The sequence below is a fragment of the Podarcis cretensis genome, assembly GCF_951804945.1.
Source record: "Podarcis cretensis genome assembly, chromosome: 12".
In the NCBI taxonomy this organism is placed as follows: Eukaryota; Metazoa; Chordata; class Lepidosauria; order Squamata; family Lacertidae; genus Podarcis; species Podarcis cretensis.
In genome coordinates, this window is record NC_137181.1 from 25064021 (window position 1) to 25080896 (window position 16876).

A 16876-nucleotide genomic window follows, 5' to 3' on the forward strand; every position below is an offset into this window, starting at 1 on the left:
GCCTTGAAAAACCCTGAGTTTTGGAATGAATGAAATGAAAGGGGAATGCCTTGAAAATTAAATATATATACTACTACTACTACTACTACTATTATTATTATTATTATTATTATTATTATTATTATTAGAAAACACAGAGGACTGTGAGAAATATTAAAACCACAACTGTAAGTTTTAGATTCTGCTTGAGAGAATTTCAGTGTTTCATAGCTTCTAATATTGAGCATTATTATACACTCAGACATCAATTGTATTCAGATGGTATTTTGAACAGAGGCAGACTCAAGCCTACATGCATATATATTTGGTTTGCACATGTAAAGACATGAAGGTCCTTCCACTCCCCACAAAATGGAAAAATTGTGGGAAACCCCTTCCTCTCATTTTTTGGTTTTTCAACTTTTCAGAAACAAATGGGGGAAGTGTCCCGTCCCCCCCAAACACACCTGGGGGAAACTCATGGTTCCCCCCCCTCCTGCTCCCCTTCCCAGGTGTCTCCATCCCTACATGAAGAAAAGAGCTTTGGAGTTTCCATTTTTGGCTTGTTGAAATTGTTGCTTTCCATTCCCAGGTCCCTGCAAACAACAGTGTTTACAATGTTTGTGCAAACAATATTTGCCTCAGGATCTTAAAGCAGGATCAAGCGGTGATTTGGGATCCAAGCTCACAGGCAAAGTATGGTTTGCCATTATGTCTAATTGAAGTAATGGGCAGGTGCCCATGCTGCCAAAAACATTTTTGTAGGCTTTATTGTATCATTGTTGCGTTATACAATTCACATTTTGTTTTGTAATCAATAGAAGTTGAGTATCAGTATACGATAATACCATTACAGCCTTTCATTGCATACTGAAAGAGATGGGTGTGCAGACTGATGGCACATTAGTTCCAGAAAATATAAAACTGAAGTAATATTTTGCGAGTATTACTTGTGCTTGCATCTATAGATGCAAATGTGGAGTACCTTGAACCCTTTCACTAGATATGGTAGCCAGGTTTCCTCGTAAGCCTTTGCAAACTGTTCGTGCAGAATCCCAATTGTTTCGGTCTTCATCTGCCAACCCAAATACTTTGTAGCACTAAAAAGTTGAAGAGAGAATGATTAAAAAAGAAAGAAATCTGAGTATAACCTAGGACTAGGTAGGATTGTCATCTTTGAACCCAGAAAACAGACATTGGCATTTAATTCTCCCTTTTCTTTAAAGCTGTGTCCTTTTTTGCACTTGAAATATGAACATTTTGAAATGCTTTCAGTTGCTTTCCTCCCCTACCCCTCAAGCTAGTGAACCAACCATAAGAGTTGGTTCAGATGTCATGCTAAGCCACTGCCTGGCACATGAATAGGCCCTCTGTTCACATGCTCCATCCTTCCATTTGTAACTTTATGGTCTCAGCCAACCATAGTTTGCCATTACTTCCAAATCAGCCAACTGGCCCCAACAAACCAGCATTAGAATCAAACTATGGCTTTATGTTACATCTGAATTAAGGGTATGTTTACATTACTGCTGGAAAAGTAAGATCTGAAAACACCCAGAAATATTTGTAAGAAGAACCTTCCCAAAACTCAATATGGAATTTGTTTTTTTTATTAAACTCTTTATTAAGCATTTTCTTTTTCAAAATAATTGGTGAAATTAAGTTAATTGTACCACAACTGTGGTTACCTTAAACTATTTGTGATAAGTTATTGAACCTCATCTTAGCTCAAGCATGCAAATACTATGTCAGCTTCAGATATTTAAGAATCCCAGATTTTTCTCTGCTAGGCTGTTTTCCTCAACACAATAAGTCAGCAAATTAACCTCTGATTTCTTTTGTACACTGTAGCTATTACAACTCAAACTTTAGACATTGTCAAACGGGTAAAGACGGAAACGACGATTCACAGGTGACATCACTTTCAGTGCAGGACTGTCAATAGCAAGTAGTATCTAAAATTTCATGCAGAGCCAATCTGTTGCCATCCTTGTGCTGTGAAAGGCACAACATTCTCACATGCTTCTCTATTAACACAGAAGGTTGGAAGTTGCCTTAAAAGGTAAAGGTAAAGGACCCCGGACAGTTCAGTCGCAGACGACCCTTGGGTTGTGGCGCTCATCTCGCTTTACAGGCCAAGGGAGCCAGTGTTTGTCTGCAGACAGTTTTTCCGGGTCATGTGGCGCAACAGAACACTGAAACCAGAGCAGCACACGGAAGTGCTGTTTACCTTCCCGCCGGAGTGGTACCTATTTATCTACTTGCACTTCTATGAGCTTTCGAACTGCTAGGTTGGCAGGAGCAGGGTCCGAGCAACGGGAGCACACCCCTTCATGGGGATTCAAACCACCAACCTTATGATTAGCAAGCCCAAAAGGCTCAGTGGTTTAGACCATAGCACCACCCATGTCCCATAGGAAGTTGCCTTATAACAAGTCAAACCACTGGTCTGCCTAGCTCAGTATTGTGGCTGCTGACTGCCAGCGACTCTTCAAGGTTTCAGGGAAGATTCTTTCTCAGTCCAACCTTGGGAACACTAGGAATTGAACTTGGGACCTCTTCCACACAAAGCATACCACTGTGCTAAAGCCCTTCCCTGGTAAATTTATATAAATTTATAGAGAGATAAGAGGGGGGAGGGAATTATTAATATTACAGACACAAGGCCTCTTTTTATTGTGCATTCCAGATGATTTGTGCTCATAATGCTGTAGAGACTGTGACACATGATGCTGCTTTCAAACTTTTCAGCACTCACACTGCTTTGTTTCCAATTAGCACACATCCTATTGAAATCCCATACCCTTTTTCTTTTTTACCACAAATGTCCTGCTTCATTTCTGTCCCACTTCTCTTGTTCTATTGCAACTCCCGGCAACAATAATGTTGTAGCGCTGGGGAAGCACCACAGAAACAACTGAAGCAGAATGAAGCCACCACTCATGCACAATTAGAGTGTCAATAACATGTTGGACCACATACCCACAACACCAATCTGGAAGTGCCCCAAACAAATGATACACAGTGCAGAATGGAAAGTACCAGATAAATGAGATCCGTGCTCATTTTGATCATGACCAGCTGTATGAGCAGAGCTGCATTATGATGGGGGTCTGCCAATACACATTTTGAATATACAAAAAATAAAAACAGACAAAGCCATGTGGGACAGTATTGTACATATTTATAGCTGTTTCCCAGTGTTCCTTTGAAACAAGAACATTATAATGGTACCTTGTTTTCAAATGAAAGCCATGATTCTGGACATCCTCCCAGAACAGAAGGGGCTGTAGGAGCAACTGTTGCATTGATTGAACTGTTGTGTCTTTCACATATGAAAGGATTGGGGTGGCCACAGTTTATATCATTCCAAAGTCCTAAACAAGAAGGAATAAGTGATCTGCCATAAAAGTTAAACTGTGCATAGCATTTAGGAATACCGTTCACCCTGTACAAATAAGATGCCTTATTATTTTTCCTGGAAATTTCATGTGCACAATGTGTTGCCACAAGAATAAAATGTCAACAATCGGCAGACTACCCACCTGTCCTTCTGTAAATGACCACACAGTTTTCATCGTTGTTTGCAAAGTTGGGTTCATGCGGTGCCCAGGCTAAATACTGCACAGGGGTTCCGTCCATCCAGCTTAAAGACAAATTATTCGGTTATCTTGATTTGTTTTCAACATGGCTTAAGGTGCAAGGGAAATTCAAGGGTAATCTTTAGGGAGCGGGGAACCAATAGCATCTTCGCAATAATGACTGCATCTTAAAAATCCAAGCTGCGGCCCTGAGAGCTGAACTAGATAAGAAGGAAAAACCCAGTGTTTGATGAAGATTCCTTGTCGAAAAAATATAAAACAGGATTGCGGATTCCTGTGAAGGCAGCTCAGGGGTTGGTGTGGATGTGAATCCTTCCTCTGCTTGCAACCTCTTCCCTATCTGCTTCCATCATAAATTTGTATTTCAGTTCCACTAAGCAGCCCAAATATGACCTAGTTTGGAGTTTGAGGGCTGGGTGTCATCAGGATGTGAATTCCATGTTAACTTCCTTTAACCTGCCCATGAGTCAGCTTCACTGGATCAGTGGTGGACTTTGGGCTTTAATATTTCAGCGGTGCCTTGTGCAAGGCCAAAATTCACCCCCCTTCCATTGTTCATCATTTTTGCTGCACCCCCTGCAGCACCCTCTCGGCTTTGCACCCAGTACAAGTGAATGGATCATGCTCCCCTAAATCTGCCTCTGGCTGGAACTAGAACCTTAATTCTAGTATTCTAAAAAGAGAGGCAGAAGGACTTCCCTCTACTTTTCTTCTACATCATTTTATAAACCTTGATCTTGCACCCCCTCAATTCCATGCCCTTTTCAAAACTAGAAAGCCCTGCATGTTATACAGTGGTACCTCGGGTTACATATGCTTCAGGTTACAAACGCTTCAGGTTACAGACTCCACTAACCCAGAAATAGTGCTTCAGGTTAAGAACTTTGCTTCAGGATGAGAACAGAAATCGTGCTCTGGCAGTGCAGCAGGAGACCCCATTAGCTAAAGTGGTGCTTCAGTTTAAGAACAGTTTCAAGTTAAGAACGGACCTCCGGAACAAATTAAGTACTTAACCCGAGGTACCACTGTATCTGTGTTTGCACCATACATTTAAAGCACATTCAAAGCATATACCCCTAAACACAAAACTTTCAGTTTACCACTTACACAGCTACCCTTCCCAGCTACAGTTCCCAGGATAGGGAAGAAGGTTACTTTAAATGTATACAGCATACACATTATATACATCCCCACTAAGCTGCTGCAGCCTTTTTCCAGCTCTGCAATATGTGTGCACGTGCGCAGAGAAGTTACAGAATATACTGTATTGGGCTTGATTCTCTATATATTACTACAATGGTACCTCGGGTTAAGTACTTAATTCGTTCCGGAGGTCCGTTCTTAACCTGAAACTGTTCTTAACCTGAAGCACCACTTTAGCTATTGGGGTCTCCTGCTGCTGCTGCACCGCCGGAGCACGATTTCTGTTCTCATTCTGAAGCTAAGTTCTTAACCCGAGGTACTATTTCTGGGTTAGCGGAGTCTGTAACCTGAAGCGTATGTAACCCGAAGTACCACTGTAAGCATATTTATCTAGTGTTAATAAATTGAGTCACATGATAAGCTCCAATGTTTTCTGTTTACTTACCTGACATCTTTATCAAGGCTCAGTTTTAAGCCAATGTAGTAAGCGTTGGTCCAGTCGTTTTTTGAGATCTAAAGCATGAAGATGAAAATGCTATGTCTGAGGCAAACACTAAGTTTTTAGACAACAAATGGCCATTGTAAATGTAATCCCTTCAAAAACACATCGAGAATAACTAAAGTCCCTAGCTACCCAGTTAACTGGGCCTTCTGAAATTTATTTAAAACAGTGAAAAGAAAAGAAATTTATTATTCCAGGTCTCCTTCTATTGGATTGAACCCTGTGGAGGCCTCTAGGCAGTCAAAACCTTGGGGGGCCTTGTAAAATACCTCCTAACATGTTTTTGATTTTTAGAGCTAAATCAAGCAAGCACCTTCACTGTTCTCTTTTCAGTGCGTGCTTAAAACATTCTTGTTTAGACAAGCCTACCCAAATACTTAGAAAGCTGAGGAAATTTTAATCTGTTTTAAGTATTTAAACTTTTGTATGTTTGAAAGTACAGTTGTGAATTTTTCTTGATTTTACTGTTTCATCTTTCATAAACTGTTTTGAGGTTTCTTACAAATCAAGCGGTGCATGAATCTTACAAAATAAATAAATACATAATAAAATAAAATAAAATAAAATAAAATAAAATAAAATAAAATAAAATAAAATAAAATAAAGGTGTGTAATTTAAATGGCAAATTGCTGTTACTCGGGGATAACAACATGAAAGGGAACAAAAGGTATGCCAAATTTCTAGAGCCAAATTTCTAGAGCAAGTGTTTCACGAAATGAAATTTCTGAAAAGGCATAGTCTTTTATAACAAAGAATGCTTACTACTCTGAAGTATTTATTTGAGGAAATAATAAACTAGCGCCTTACATATTTTGTTAAGAATCTTCTTTCTGTGTAGCTTTCGATGACTGCAAGATCTCCAAAGTTCTTCTTGCAAAACTCACGTCCTGTTTCCATAGGAGCAGTGTAAGTGCTGAAATAATACTGCTTGTCTCCATTGATGAGCCATCCATCACTGCTATATTGAAATTCTGCGAGAGAGGTGGTATGGATTAGGGGGGGGCATGCATCGCTAACCACCCCTACCTGGGTCACTTCCTGCATCAGATCTGGGCTTTGAATAAACTTCTTAAAGCAATAGAGCACAGTAGAGTAGAGCAATGAAGGGGTGCATGAAAATTATCTGAGTAGGTCAGATCCATAGATGCCTGCCCCATCACGTCTAGTTTTGGACTCTGAGCAACTGATGTGGAAGAAGCTGTGCTTGATAACCTTATTCCTGAAGTGCAGCTCTCAAAGAAATTGGAAACCTCCATCTGCCTGGGTGGGAACGGCAACACTCACTTAGCTTCAATCCCTAGTTATTGACATGACATGATTTCTTCAAAGGAAGCAATGCAAACTTACTTGGTAGAGGTGGTTCTGTTGGTTCAGGCTTTGGTTCTTCTCCTGGGGGGAAAAATGTGATCCACACATGCATTATCCTATTAAAACCAATAATTAAGCAATGCCTCGGGGTGATCAAGGCAGCAGGAGCCCCTGTGCTGGTGGAGTTTGGTGAAGAAGAAGTTCAACAATATCTTTTTTAAAAAATATATTCTTAGTTTTTAATTTAACTATTTGTACACATATTCCATTTGTTCTTCAAAACATGTTATCTTATTCACAAATGCAAACCAAAATAAATCAGTATTTCCTCACATATGAGTTCCCTCCACCTCCTTGCGACTCCTTACTTCTTCCTTATCTTTTAACTGTGTTTTTTCCCCTTAGTTCACTTCTGTTACATAAAATATACATTATCTATCTATTATTTACTTTGCAAAATTTAGTCAAAACACATCAAAGATTTTGTTTGAGAACAATGTTTTTCCAAGTACTCTTTGAAGCAGTCCCACTCCTTTTTAAACCTTTGGTTTGGTTGATTCCTGATCACCTCTGTCATTTTTTGCTAATTCCAAATATTCGCACAATTTAATTTGCCGTTTTTCCTTCGTTGGTGTCCTATCCCCCTTCCAATTTTTAGCAACCAGCATTCTCGCTGCTGTTGTAGCATATAATAACACCCTCCTCTTATCAATTGAGATATCAATTTTCAGAATGCTCAGAAGAAAGACTTACGGTTTTTCCACAAATGTTTGTCTGAACATTTTTTTTTAATTCATCGTAGACAATACCCCCCCCCCTTTTAAAATTTTATCACAACCCCACCACATATGGTACATTGTTCCTTCCACTTGCTTATACCCCCAGCATACATTTGAATTTGTTTTGTATATTTTAGCCAATTGGGAAGTTCAACAATATCATCCAGCATGTTGAACTGGGGGTTAGGATTGCTCTGCCCAATTCCCACATTATTTCCAAGAGGCATTTTAATATTATTAAGTTGAATTTGGATTTCTGTGTCACTCATATTTCAAAAGGATCTCATTTTGTAACAAAAATAATAATAGAATGACTCTTCACAATGGATTTTGAATTTGACAAATGGTGCCAAAGAAAAAAATGGCATAACTTTTTTGTATAAAAAATTGAAGTTCACAGCGATCCCTGTGAAGGTGGCTACATAATATGTTCAGGCAGAGTGGGGAATTTGATAGGTTTGATAGATTGCATGCAATAACTGAAAATGTGAAAACTGGTGATCATATTGTAAGGTAGTGGTCAAACTATTGGGTTTTATTCTTTTGCAACTTTTTTTAGCACACCCGCTTACACTTAATTTCTCCCTAATGCATTCACCTTCCTCTAGTTTGGAACAGTGGTCAGAGGATGCTTCAAGGTGGTCTGTTTATTGAGATTTGTTTGAAAGGTAGGTTGGATGGCATTTGCTATTTCATGAGCATTTATTTGTTGGTTAAGGTTGCATCAAAGCAACCTTAACCAACGGAAGCAAAAAGCAAGTCATCTTGCTAGAGCTAAAATGGAAGTCTGCGAAAGTTGATAGAATTTCAATCAAAATTTTGAATTTAGAGTTTGGCTTCTAACTCCGAAATTCATGAGGATTCCAACAAAAGGGGGAAAGAAACTTTTGACTAGCTCAGTGGAGCAGGATTACCACCAGATATGCAACATGACCAATACCTTTTTTTTTTTAAAAGGATTTCAGTACAATTAGGGCATTCCTTGGAGAAAAATTATCCAAAGGTTATTCACTAGCAATGTAACCAATATTTCTTTTGTCTCTGATCAATCAAGACTCAGGGCTGATTCCACTCGCTTTGCTGCTGACTGTATTTCAACTCTGCTGACGCCTGGTATGAAGTATTTATGGCAGCTTTCACACCATAAACAGCCACAGATTTATTATTGTCCACATCTTTGAGATATGTGTGTGTGTGTGTGTGTGTGTGTGTGTGTTGAATTAATCAGAATGCTGATTTGTTTTAAAAACATTTTTAGTATTTATTTATTTTTAAATACCGTAGTATCACAAGCAATCTTCTGGTGACGTTACAGCTTAATAAGGCAAGAAATCTTACCTTTTTTAATCTGACAAATCCAGTTGTACAAGTCCTCACAGTGTATATCATTCCAGCGCATCCGATAATTTGCATTCAACTCTCCACAGTGCTCAATTTCATTGTAGTTATTGGGCTCTCCATACTCCCAGTTTGTATATCCAAGCTGAGGAGAAATAAGTTTGTTACATTGCTTGTCTGGAAATAAGGTGGTTTCATTTTAATGAAGGGTGCCTTCACACAGCAGGTTATTGCATACTCAGCACTGATCAGGCATGCAAATTCTTTCGCAGTGTCCACACTGCATTGTCCTCATCAAAAATACCTTAGTTTTCTGTTTGTTTAATTTAAATCCCGCCACCCGACCAAAATCTTGAATCAATTGTAATACTCTTTTCGTACTAGATTCTGGCTCCTGCAGGGTCAAAACTAGGTCATCTGCGAAAGCTTTAAGTTTATATTGTTTCTCTCCGACCTGAATTCCTTCCACCAACCGGTCCCCTCTAATCATATTCAAGAGCACCTCCAGAACCGAAATAAATAGCAAAGGGGAAATAGGGCAGCCTTGTCGTGTTCCTTTTTCAATTTTAAACTCTTCTGTAACCACATTGTTGACTATCAATTTAGCCTTTTGCTCTGAATATATTGCATCAATCCCATTCTCAAAACCCCGTCCCACTCCCATTTCTTTTAAATTTCCCTTCATAAATTTCCAGGAAATATTGTCAAAGGCCTTCTCCGCATCTATAAAAATTAACACTGCTTTGTATTTATATCTGTTTGCAAAAGTTCCAAGATGTCAATAATGTTCCTTGTATTAGCAAACAAGTGTCTACCTGGGAGAAAGCCTGCCTGGTCCTTGTGAATTACTTCATTTAAAACTTTTTTAAGTCTACTTGCCAAAATGTATGCAAATATTTTGTAATCCACATTTAAAAGAGAGATGGGACGATAGTTCTTAAGTTGTGTCTTTTCAGCTTCCGATTTTGGTATCAATGTGATAAAGGCTTCCTTCCACGATTCCGGCGCCCTCTTCCCCTCCATAATTTCATTGCTAACCTCCATCAGTGGTTGTATCAAATAGTCTTTTAATGTCTTATAATACTTGGAGGTCAGCCCATCTGGCCCTGGAGATTTGCCCATTTGCATATTCTGAATGGCTTGTTCAATCTCTTGTCGTGTTATTTTGCAGTTCAGGATTGATCTATTTTCTTGTGACAATTTTGGTAGCCCATTTTTTTCCAGAAATTGTTTAATCTCGACCTCGTCTTGCGGCCCTTGAGTGTATATTTTTTTGAAGTATCTCTGGAAGCACTTTCTAATATCCACAGGGTTCTGAATATTCCTTCCTTCAATCTCTAAATTTGTAACTGTATTTAGTTTTTGTCTCCTCTTCAGCTGCCAAGCTAGCAGTTTTCCACATTTATTCGCCGATTCAAAAGTTTTTTGTTTCATTAATTTAATCTTCCACTCTATTTCCTGATTTATCAATTTAGAATATTGGGCTTGATGAAGTTTAATTTCTTTCAGAGTCGGCTGTGACTTCGGATTTGATCTTAACTTCTTCTCTAATTCTTTAATTTTCTCCAAGATTTTGTCTTTCCTCTCATTTTGTATCCTTTTCTTTACAGCATTCTGTTGAATCAGGAACCCCCGCATCACAGCCTTACTTGCATCCCAGATGATTCTTTTTTCCACCGTAGTGTTCAAATTTATCTCAAAATAATCTTTCAAAACTTTTTGGGCCTTCTTAATAATCTCCTGATCTCTAAACAAATTGTCATTCATCTTCCATCTAAAGGAGCCGGTTGGTAGTAGTGTCATGTCCATCTTTAGTGCATTATGGTCGGAGGAGATCTTTGGGCAGATTTCCACCTTTCTAACCTTAGGTGCCAGACCTCTAGATATCCATATTTGGTCGATTCTTGTCCAAGTCAGCTGGGCTTCAGAGAAGAATGTTCCCTCTCTTCCCAAGGGGTTCTTCGTTCTCCAAATGTCAATCAAGTCCATATTGTCAGTCATTTCAAAAAAAGTCTTTGGTAGTCTGCCATCTTTTGTAACATTTTGGCTTTGTGACTTATCCATGTTAGTTGATACGACCCCATTCATATCTCCCATCATAATGATGTTATCATAGTCCAGATAATCCAGCATAGTCTCATGCAGCTTCTTGTAAAATTCTGATTTCCCCTCGTTTGGTGCGTAAATTCCTAATATCAAGATCTTCTCTCCTTGATGTTGTATCTCAATTGCTAAAATTCTTCCATATTCATCTTTAAATAAAAGTTTAGGTGACAGGCTCTCTTTTGCATATATCACCACCCCTCTCTTCTTTACTCTATCCGAAGATATAAATTCCTGGCCAAGTCTTTTATTTATTAACACTTTTCTGTGGAGCCTAATCACGTGAGTTTCTTGTAGGCAAATAATATCCAATTGTTCCTTTTTTAATATGTGGAAAATTTTCCTCCTTTTTTCCGGAATATTACAGCCATTTATATTCCAGCTCAAAAGTTGCAGAGACATCCTGAATAAATCTGGTTATTTTCCTGGGGGTGGTGTCTTATTCGCTGGATCTTCCGGTTCCAAGGGTGCAGGTACCGCTGGTGCTCCAGGCCCAGAGGGTGATTCAATTCCTTTTTGAAGGTCCTCTCCGTATGCAGTCAAAAATTTATCTCTATCTTCCAATGTTCTGATTTTGACCTTCTTCCCTCTAAAAGTGAAGGATAATCCTTGGGGGAACTCCCACCTGAAGATAATTGAATTGCTCCTCAACAATCTAACCAATTCGAGGTAGCCAGATCTAAGGTCCAGCAGTTGTTTAGGAATATCCTTCTAAATTTCAATTCTTTTGTCCGAAATGTCCAGTGACTTTCCGTAGTGTAGGCCCAAAATCTTATCCCTTTCCTCCTTTGATCTCAATATTATCAAACAGTCTCTGGGTTTCTCTTTCTTTATAAGTCTTCCAAGCCTAAAAGCTGATATGATTTTAAAGTCCTTTTCCTCTAAGTTCCAAAACTTGGAAAGTTCTTTAGTCAAAAACTCAGCTAAGTTGCCTTCTTCCACTTCTGGTATCGACCTTATCCTTAAGTTACTCTCCCGATTCCGCAGTTCTGTCATAGAAAGATAAGTCTGATGTTCATCTACTTGTTTACAGAGTGGTCTTACCTCTTGTTCCAAAATTCCAAGTCTTTGACTAGTATCCTCAGCCAATTTCCGATTTTCTGCTATGGCCCCCGTCAATTCTCCAATTGCTTGTGCATTCTGTGATACTTGTCCAGTTAGTCTATTTAAACATTCTGTGTTTTGATCAATTTTAGCTGTTTGCTCATCAGCTTTCTTATCCAAAGATTCCACTCTCTTATCCAGAGATTCCAATTTTTCATAAATTTTCTCTAAAATAGAAGCAGTTGCTCCTGAGGCCATATCTTCCAATTGTAATTGCTCAATTTCTTCCTCCCCTGCTTTTGGCAGAGAAGCAACTTTTTCCTCTGAAGGCAAAGTAGGTACAGATGATCTACGTGCCTGGGAAGCTGCGGTTAAAGTTGTTAAAGTTGTTTGTCTGGTTCTTGGTCCCTTTTTTCTAGCGCCACTCATTCCAGAGTTATCTAAGAGTCAAGGTCAAGCTGAGTTGTTCCCATGAGAAAACAACAGCCCAGATGGTAACAGTCAAGCAGGAGGCCGGGAAAAGGAAAGTAAAATAATGTCACTGCTGTAAATCCAAAATCCTCTAGGGGGAGCTTAAAATGTCTTTAGGGAAGAGATCAATTCTAGTAAAATTGTTAAAATCAAGTTTTAAGTCCAGGAACTTTCAATAACAGGTTTTAAGCAGAGTTAGTATTAGCACCACATTGTTTCAAACAGAGCATACTGGTATTTCAGATGATGCTTCAAAGTAGCAAGTCCAAACTCCCTCAGATTGTTGCAATTTTTGATTCAAAGTAACCAAATCTGCAAACTGACAGCTCAGTTACTCAGGCAGCTCCAGCACCTGGGTTTCTTACTCAAATTATATTTCCAAATAGAAGAAAGGTATCACGATGCAAGTATAGAACATAAGATCAAATGCTTAGAATCCTTATTCGCTTACAGAAAAAGTTCAGTGGTTGCTCAGATCAATTAGGTTAAAAGTTCTTTCTTTACCTCCACTCCTCCAGCTCTTTGCTTTGAAGTTCAATGACAGCAGAAGACGGACTTCCTGTTTTTCGTCGTTCCGCTTTCAGCCAAATTCAATAGATTTTAGTCTCCAATTTAATAAAGTCCTTCTTTACTCACGGGTTGTTGCTTTTCCACATCAGAAAGTTTCAGGAAAAAAGGTCAGCGCTCACCGGCAGCAGCAGCGCGGCTTCACTCCGTAGCTTGCGAAACGACCCACAGCGCTGCTACCCCCTCCCCGTTCCGGAGCCCCTTACGGGGTTCCTTCAACGTTTCAGGGGTTGCTTCCAGCTCCCGCCGGGTCCCGAGACCACAGGCTTTTACTGCCTGTGGGTTTCCGAAGTGGGTCTCCGCTTCGCCGTAGCGGACGACCCGTTTCCCACGGAGCTTCCCCTTCACCGAAGGAAGAGGACCGCCATTGCTGTTCGCGCCGCCTCCGGAAGTCCTGGTCAGGGTTCAGTTTGACTCCCCTTTCCCCCATAAGAACTTGCATGAAAGTGGCCTCCCAACTTTTCGCACAAGCTCATATAAGTTCAGCACAAACAGCAGGGCCTGGTGAGCATTGAAAGTCTAGGATGATTCTAGGATGTATTTTAATTGATTGCTTGATTTTATCTTGATGTGTTACATTATTGATGTTAGCTGCTCTGAGCCTGGTTTTGGCTGGGGAGGGTGGGGTATAAATTTATTTATTTATTTATAGTTGTTGTTGTTGTTGTTGTTGTTGTTGTTATTGTTGTTGTTGTTGTTGTTGTTGTTGTTGTTGTTGTTGTTATCTCCCCCCCATTTTAATATGTATTTACAGTGCAGGGGGTTACACAGCAGATGGAAATGTTAAATCCAGATGAAGTAGGAAATTAATATGGGATGGCATTTTGTACAGATGATGCAATGTAAACGCTGTGCAGAACCTGCACAACAGAAGCAGCACTAAGTCTGCAATAAAAAGCCATGTAAAAATGCCTATTATTATTATTATTATTATTATTATTATTATTACCCCACCCATCTGGCTGAGTTGCCCCAGCTCTCTGGGCATCTTCCAACACATAAAAACACAATAAAACATCAAACAATAAAAACTTTCCGATAAAGGGCTGCCTTCAGATGTCTTCTAAAAGTTGTATAGTTGTTTATCTCCTTGGCTGGATTTATACTCACTCTTTAAGCATTCTAGAATGATGTTTTTGATATCATTCTAAAACATAAATACATCCTACTCTTCCTTTTCTACAAGGTCTACCCACTTATTTCACACGGGGAGAACTCTCAGTGTCCTCTGGTGTATCAACTTAATAATGCATTGTTGATGTCTTAAAATAACATCATATGGCTATATGATTATCATAATTATCCTTAAAAACCACAAGTATAGACGAGTCCCTTGACATCTAATAGCAGGGTGTTCTACAGGGCGGGTGCCACTACCAATAAGGCCCTCTGCCTAGTTCCCTGTAACTCCTTGCAAACTTCTCCTAATGGAACTGCCATAAGGCCCTTGGAGCTGTATCTCAGTGTCCACGCTGGTGGGGGATGGAGACACTCCTTTGGGCATTTAGCATTTTGCAGTATTTGGTTTCAAAACTTTATTTTTAGCATAATTTTCAGGCTCTGTATGTTCATTTGCTTCTCTTGGTTTTTGGCACGTAAGTAGTAAAATTGGAACCACAATATTTTAAAAACAGTGCAAGTCACTCACTGGCGAGCCATCGCTCCACGAAAATCCTTCAGTTGGACTTTGTAAATTTAAGCCTAGCCAGAAATGTGAAGAGCTGAATCCTTGGTCCCTAAGATATCACACAAACATAAGGAGACTTGGGTAAATAGACATGTTGCTTTATGAAATCACTTTTAAACTAACCCAACTATGTTAGCTTGTAATTGTAATGCTTAGTTTCCAACTAAGCTTCTTGGCTTGTCTTTGAAATAAGATTCACTTTATGCAGCTCAGTATTCCGCCTCAAAGACCATCTGCTTATTACGACATATGTTATTTGTCACAGAGTGTGTTGTTTGCTATTTTTCCAATAGTCAAGTCGTCTACTGGTCTTATTTCTGTCAGATCAATACATTTCCCATCTGAGGCAGAACCACAAATATTTCCCCTTGCCTGCTCTCTGCCCAAATCGAGGTGCATAATGCCCAAGATGAGTCACGTTGTTTAGGCACCTTGATGCAGAAAATCCCACAAACACAAATCTCCCCTCCTTGACTAAAATCTACAGTTATAGTTACATTGAATAACTAACAATTCACCCAATGGCACCCAAAATCAGCTGATTGGAAGGACTTCCCTCATTTGTGGATTCACACAAAACGGTACTGCACAAGGGACTAAATGGCTATTTCCATCTTCTTATATGTAACATCCACACCAGTTTACTCCCCACAGGTCTACAACCATCAGCATCCTTAGCAAACTGCATTTCCCAGGATTCTTGGGGGGGGGGGAGCCACGACTGTTAAAGTGGTACAAGGGTGCTTTAAATGTGGGTGTGAAATAGCTATGATAACATGGATAAATCAATTTACTCACGACAAATAGCGCTGCAGAGAACGTTCCTCTTGTGAGCTACTAATGGAGGCCAGCTCACCTCCCATGGCTCTACAAAAACTCTGAGAATCTGCCCACGATTTTTTATCATCACTCCTCATGAAAGCCTAATGATGATATATTATTTTAGTTAGGCACAATAAGATCTGCACATGACAAAAGTAAGAAACATTGCTTCATAATAAGGGAAGTTATAAATTATGTTCATTATAACAAAATAAATGTAATATAATTTAGATATTTTCAGTTCAGCTCAGCCAGTGCTTTTCTTCTAGAAAAAAAATGGTGATGGAACTGTGTACCCTTGAGTACCCTCAGAAAAAGAACCACTGAGTTCAGCTAACGTATTGTTATCATCATCTCTCTTAAACCAAGTCAGATGATTGGTTCACCTAGCCTATTATTATCTATTCCAGCTGGCTGCTGCTTTCCAAGACCTCAGACAAGTCTCTTTCCCTCTAACCTTGGAAGCTAGAACCTTGTGCATGCAGAACAGATGCTCTATCTTCAAGTTATCTATGGTACTTCAGCTATATCTGGAGTGAGAAAGGAGGACCACCTGTGTTACTGAGCTAGTCCAAACTTCACTTGCAATTTCTCAGGTATTTTCCCTCCAAATTGTATCCAAGCTTTTGCTCTATACATTCTTTAATAGCCCCATGGCAAAGTTGCCAGGCACAACCTTTCGTTAGGGAAACTACAGGTGCTATGTATATCCGTAAATGAACACAATTGTTACAAAATGACAATAAGCCTTCAGTGACCTCTTTCCTAAGTGCTGTATCTCTGGACTCTCCCACTGCTTGGAAAAGTGGGAAGAACATAAGGATGAGGGAACACAACATGTTTTTAACAAACGTTTCCTGTGCTAACTACAAAGACAAATAGATGTAAACAAATGGCAGTACATATTTGGTAAGATTCATTAAAAAAAACCTTGCAATTGAATGTCATACTTTGAAGCACAAGTTCCTACTGTCACTTGGACTCCAGCCGTCAGCGCATCTGGGGGCAGCAGTTGTCGTTGGTATCGGTGGAGGAGTCACTCCATCAGCAAAGCGCTTGCAGAGGAATTTTGCCTTTGTCTCACATTTCAGAAGATCCCATAAGCCACCTGTAATTCCAGTCCTCATGGCAACACAGCCTGCTTTTCTCCCTTCGTGGGACATGAAGAGAGACACACAGGGCCATGTAATTGACACAAAAAAGGAAAGGGGAAAAACACATCCACTGCCAATTAGCAACTTAACCCCTAGATTTGTTTTAGCATAAAATCTCAAGGATTGAAAAAAAAGTTTGTACAATCAACACAGCTTTTTTCTTGAGATCTGTGCTGGAGGGGTTGCTCAGAGGTGCCCAGCTGTGGAGATCCTGGTTTGGTGGCTCCAGTTGTGGGACCCTGCCTTTTAAGAGATTTGGCAGGCCTCATTTCTTGCAATCTTTGAGAAGTGTTCGATGTATATTGAGGGTCTTGCTTGAGCCTCTTGGATTTCAATTTTAATGTGGTTTCATTGTTTTATTTCGACAGATTAAATA

At 39.5% G+C, this 16876-nt stretch overlaps 2 protein-coding genes across 3 annotated transcripts in view; one reads left to right on the plus strand and one right to left on the minus strand.

The window, feature by feature from the left end:
• The window catches only part of ST8SIA6 (ST8 alpha-N-acetyl-neuraminide alpha-2,8-sialyltransferase 6), a 473234-nt gene that overhangs the window by 281829 nt on the left and 174529 nt on the right, over positions 1–16876 (plus strand). The window lies entirely within an intron of this gene.
• Positions 1–16876, minus strand: part of LOC307200009 (macrophage mannose receptor 1-like) — a 57613-nt gene that overhangs the window by 12590 nt on the left and 28147 nt on the right. Inside the window, exons 12-21 of the mRNA XM_079948260.1 lie at positions 16297–16496; positions 15323–15447; positions 14486–14573; positions 8653–8797; positions 6575–6616; positions 6035–6198; positions 5170–5237; positions 3525–3625; positions 3214–3356; positions 965–1079 (exon numbers count right to left, since the gene is read on the minus strand). Of these exons, the coding sequence (XP_079804386.1) occupies positions 965–1079; positions 3214–3356; positions 3525–3625; positions 5170–5237; positions 6035–6198; positions 6575–6616; positions 8653–8797; positions 14486–14573; positions 15323–15447; positions 16297–16496 (1191 nt within the window). The remainder of the gene's footprint in view (positions 1–964; positions 1080–3213; positions 3357–3524; positions 3626–5169; positions 5238–6034; positions 6199–6574; positions 6617–8652; positions 8798–14485; positions 14574–15322; positions 15448–16296; positions 16497–16876) is intronic.